Consider the following 5000-nt stretch of genomic DNA (forward strand, 5'->3'; position numbering starts at 1 on the left):
ATTTTCTCTGTTAATTAAGTACTCAATGAGAGTATTCCAAGAGAGATTTTTATCTATATAAACGCCTAGGGATTTTGCAGTGTACAATAGTACACTTGATCAACAGAAACATCCCCGAAAGTAAGATGAGGTTGTCTCGAAAGAGTATTTAACCGCCGATTGACATGAATTCAGTTTTAGTCGAGTTCAATATAAGTTTATTCGACACAAGCCAATTATTGACTGATTCGAGATCACGATTTAAAGCTTCTTCTATGGCGCTTACATCATTGCTAGAAAATGTCAAATGCGTACCGTCGGCATACATCCTTAGCTGCGAACTTAATATAGACAATTTGGTAAGTCATTGATATAAATCAAGAACAACAGAGGACCCAAAATTGTTCCTTGAGGTACACAGCAACTAAGAAGTTGCTTTTTAGATAACAAACCATTAACAAAGCATTTTTGATGGCGGTTATCTAGATACGATTTAAACCAGTTGACTGCTAATGTCCATAAATACCATACAGGAAATTAATTTAGATAAGAGAATATCATGATCAACTGTATCAAATGCGTTTTTAAGGTCTAGAAACACGATAGCATTTACATTTCCTTTTATCAATGTTATAAGCCCAACTGTTAGTGGCCTCGAGTAAAGCCGTGGCCGTAGAGTGAAGAGATCGAAAACCAGATTGATGTAGGGAAACCATGTTATTTTCACTGAGGTAAGCATACAGCTGATCATAGGTAGTCCTTTCAAATACTTTTGCCACAACAGGAATGACAGAAATCAGCCGATAATTATTCATGTCGGCTCTTTCGCCCTGTTTGAATAAAGGAATGACTTTGGAGCACTTCCGTTCATCAGGGAAGATTCCAGTGACTATTGATAAATTCAAACTGAATGTGAAGCCATAAGGAGTCTAGCAGATATCATGTCAAGCCCTGTCGCCTTCGAGATGCATAATTTAGATAGAAGAAAGCGCACTTTATTGATGTTAGTTGGCTGAAGTTCGAAATGTTTGTCAGAATAGGTTAGGAACTCGCGATTGTGGATATCGCTTATGTCGCTGTGAATCTCACTGGCAAGTCTGGGTCCAATGCTAGCAAAATGATTATTAAAAGCCGGACACTTCTTGTGAGTCTAATACGGAATTTCCAAAAAGTTTTACTTCTTTTACAGTCAAATTATTGGAATTTGTAGATGTAAGATCATTGATGATTTGCCAGGTCCTTCAAGAACTGCCCTTGCTATCCTGAAAAGCATTCCGGTAATGTGTTTCTTTAGCAGATTTCATCTTGTTGTTGACATGATTGGGAATTTTCTTAAAATTTGCTCAGTCCTTTGTTACTTTTCTTTTCAACTTATCTCTTTCATGAATGCTTTTTTTAACTGCGGTGTCACACCCACGGACATCTCGATGGGCGAACACACTTGGTCCGAAGAGGAGCATGTTTGTTAACAGCACTAAGAAATAAAGCTTTCCACGCTAGCCACATATCATTCGGGTCATCAAACAGTTGAATATCGTCCCACTGTTGGGAAGCAATGTCAATTCAGAAATTTTCTCTTCTACAGTTTTTGAATTTCTATATGTTATAGTTTTATGGCCCCTTCCAGATCGTTCAACGCCAAGTTTGCGATACACATGAACAAGACTGTGATCACTTATACCCACATGAGAGACTCCCGAAAAAAACCACCTTTTCAGGACAATTTGCAAAAATCAAGTGAATTAAGGTTGAAGAGGAACAAGTTATACGAGTTGGTTCCCTAAGAAGTTGATGAAGACTGTAAACATCAGCAATGCCGTTTAGTAAACTCGTGCTAATGTCCAATGTAGACGATGCCAAATTGCAATTTAGGTCACCCATAAGGTACAGTTCAACATTCTGAGCGTCGAGTCTACCAATTAGGGATTCGAAATACGCAAAGATCTCGGAAGATGAATCTGGAGGTCTGTAACAAAAGGCTTGGAGTAAGGTTACAAACCTTCATACATAAATTTTCTAGTTAGTAAACAAGAAGATCAGGAGGCAGTGAATAGTTAAAATGGTGGATTTGAAGAAAAAAACAGACGCCACCACCATTTCTGTTTCTATGACGGCGAATTAAATCAAAGCCCGAGATACAGACCTCCCAATCCTTCATTAATCGATAATATATCAACAGGATCGTCAGCAAGGAGAATCCTTAATTGATCAATATGCTTAGGTAAACTGGTTATATTAAGAGAAGCCAATTTAAAACCTCGTTTACGCGGAAAGAAAGAAAGAAAGAAAGAACACTCTCAAGAGAATCTTTCATATGCAAAGTTAAACTGCTTGCGGGTGACAACGGCAATTCATCAGAATTTCAAATGTTTTTAACAAAGCTAACAAAATTTAAAGCAAAGACTTTAGTGCCTGAAAAATTCAAAGGTAAACCACTAGAATTCAAATGCTCGCGGTCTTAATGTTAGAATGCGAAATGACGCCCCACTCATTCTGATTTGCACAAGAGACAAGAATTTTGTTAACCTCCTTTACCCTTTTGGCAAGAACAGGATCATCTGATCGTGTTAGTAAACTTGAAATTGATACCTTAGTGTTCGGCAACTTTGCTTCAATTAGGTTGCCAAGATCGACAATTCTCTTAGATACGTTCCTTGGGTTTATGGTCTTGAGGTCATTTGTTCCAATATGAAGAATTGCGGCATGTTCAGGGTTCTGTCTGATAGTTGCCAGTGGTTTAATATAGTCGAACATGTCTTCGACAGAAGCACCAGAAAAACACTTCACCACAGTTTTTAACCCGTTATTACACACTTTCCAGCCTTGAATCTTCTTTACTACAACTCGTCTTTTGGCGACCGTTTCATCCGAGTGTGGGGCGTTATTAGATTCACGTCTTCTTTCGGTGATTGCAGCAGTTTGCGTCTCGCTGCATGGCTGCTTCTTCAGCAACTTTCTGCGTTTGCAAATTTTGTCTTTTTCTTTTTCGCCTGATTTGATACATTCGAACCGGTCTTTCCACAAAACTCGCTTGCTTGCTGTGCCTCGCTTCTTTGTAACATTAAGTTACATTGTAAACGCTGTAAGTTACTCTGTAAACGCGCCAAAGGGCTTTGCAAGAAGTTATCTTTTTCTTCAGCTAAATACACCTTATTGCAAATGGATAACATTTTAGTATTCTTTTGTTTGCTTGCAAAATAGCCATTGTTGCCTCGTTCTAAAGCTGAAAATGCAAAAGATTATTTAACCTTGAACCCAAAGATTATTTAAACTTGAACGAGGCGACAAAGGGCTATTGAATTTGTAAGCAAACAAAAGAATAGAAAAATCTCGGCCATTTTGGAGTAAGGTGTACAGTTCACGTGAAAGTTAGATTGTAAGGATATCAACCCAGATCTTTTCCTCTTTCTTCGTGTCGGCCCACTTCAATACTAAAGCTAAGGTGGTTTTCCTTGGATTTCTATCTACAAGCAGTTGCAAAAAGGTTGAGACACTGAATTGATAATGGACCATTTCCGAGTTGCTGTTTGTCTCGGTTTCGAAGTGAGTCTTGTGTTCAACTATTGTAAGGGAAATTAGTTTGATTTGCATAAGAATACGCACTTCATTTCCATTTGAATGGTTGCGCACCAGGACTCGCTTTGAAACTGAGGCATGCAGCAACTCGGAAATGGGCTATTCATCTCTTCTTCCTAAAACTCCTCTTCCAATTCATAAGAAAAGTCCCAACACCCCTCCCTCCCTTCCCCGTTTTTCAATGTTGATACTCTTTAGTTTGAATGCCAAGTGGAGATGGAAACAACTTTGTTTGGGGGGAAGGGAGGTTGGGGAAGCGCTTACTTGAATGACACTCAGTGTGCGGTTATTCACACTGAGTGTCTCAACTCTTTTTGCAATTGCTTGTAGCTCTACAAACCATAATTTGATAGTTATTTCTTATGCAAAAAAATAAAATATTTGGTATAACGATTATTACACATTCTCTCCCAGGCGTCATTGGAGGAGTTCACTGGGGTCTGGGAGCGTGCATTGGAGTACTGGTCAGCGGTGTCATTATTAACAGTATCGGTATACCTAAAACGTTCTTCATGTATGCTATGGCGTCAGTTGCCGTGTTTGTGTTTCTGGTGCTTTCGCATTGGTGGATAAGATCCCGAGAGCAGAAAGAAGAGGCCGATCAAGCAGGTTATCAACTGGTCTCTCAAAACAAAGATGGCGATGAATAAACTGAACTGAAACCTTCGAGGAAGCCGCGAGCGATTTTATTTGCAATCGCTCGTATTTTTTATTGTATTTTAATATTTTGCTATAGCAAGGCAGGATAATGTCGACTTCAGCCTCAAGTTACCGGCAGCCACGTTGCTTTACAGAAACTTAAAGGGGCTAGGTCACGCAATTTTAGGCAATTTCAGCACTGATCGAATGGTCATAGAATTAACTAAAATATCAAAATAACTGTTCAAAACTATAGAAGAAGTCTAACAAAACACAGGGAAGCCAAGAAGGGACATGGATGGACAAAACTGGAGAGGATTGAAATGGATTGAATTTGGGTAAATTTGAAAAACGTCGACCCCTTCTTTTTTCAAACTTATATCAGTCTATATCAAAATGTCATTTACAAAGCTGGAAAATCATTCTCAGGTGTTATGTGGCCGTGATTTTGCAAATGAAAGACTCATTCGTGTAAGCTTTTTTGCTAATAAGAATCTTGTTTTTCCGGCTTAGGCTGAATTCACATTTATCAGAAATAATATACAAACAGCGGTGACAAACGTCAGATATAAACGCATCATTTGAAATTAACTTTTACTTGACGTTTGAGATGGCCAAAGAAAAAAGATTATTTACGACATGCTGATTTTAGGCTGAAAATATTCTTGTATTATTGTTAATTGCATTTCCGTTTTAGAATGTATTGGGCTATGAATTACAAGTGTTTGGTGTCTAGAGCTGTGTCACGTTACATTGTGAACTTGCTCCATCGCTTTTCGCGTTGCAGTCGGTGAGGTCGAGAAGTC

The 5000-nt window shown here is 38.6% G+C and overlaps 1 protein-coding gene across 1 annotated transcript in view; it reads left to right on the forward strand.

The window, feature by feature from the left end:
- Positions 1 to 5000, forward strand: part of LOC138019894 (major facilitator superfamily domain-containing protein 6-like) — an 11466-nt gene that overhangs the window by 5592 nt on the left and 874 nt on the right. The window contains exon 2 of the mRNA XM_068866851.1: positions 3970 to 5000. This exon is cut by the window's right edge and continues 874 nt beyond it. Coding sequence (XP_068722952.1) covers positions 3970 to 4205 — 236 coding nt within the window. The 3' untranslated portion in view covers positions 4206 to 5000. The remainder of the gene's footprint in view (positions 1 to 3969) is intronic.

Source organism: Montipora capricornis, chromosome 10, assembly GCF_036669925.1.
Source record: "Montipora capricornis isolate CH-2021 chromosome 10, ASM3666992v2, whole genome shotgun sequence".
Taxonomy (NCBI): Eukaryota; Metazoa; Cnidaria; class Anthozoa; order Scleractinia; family Acroporidae; genus Montipora; species Montipora capricornis.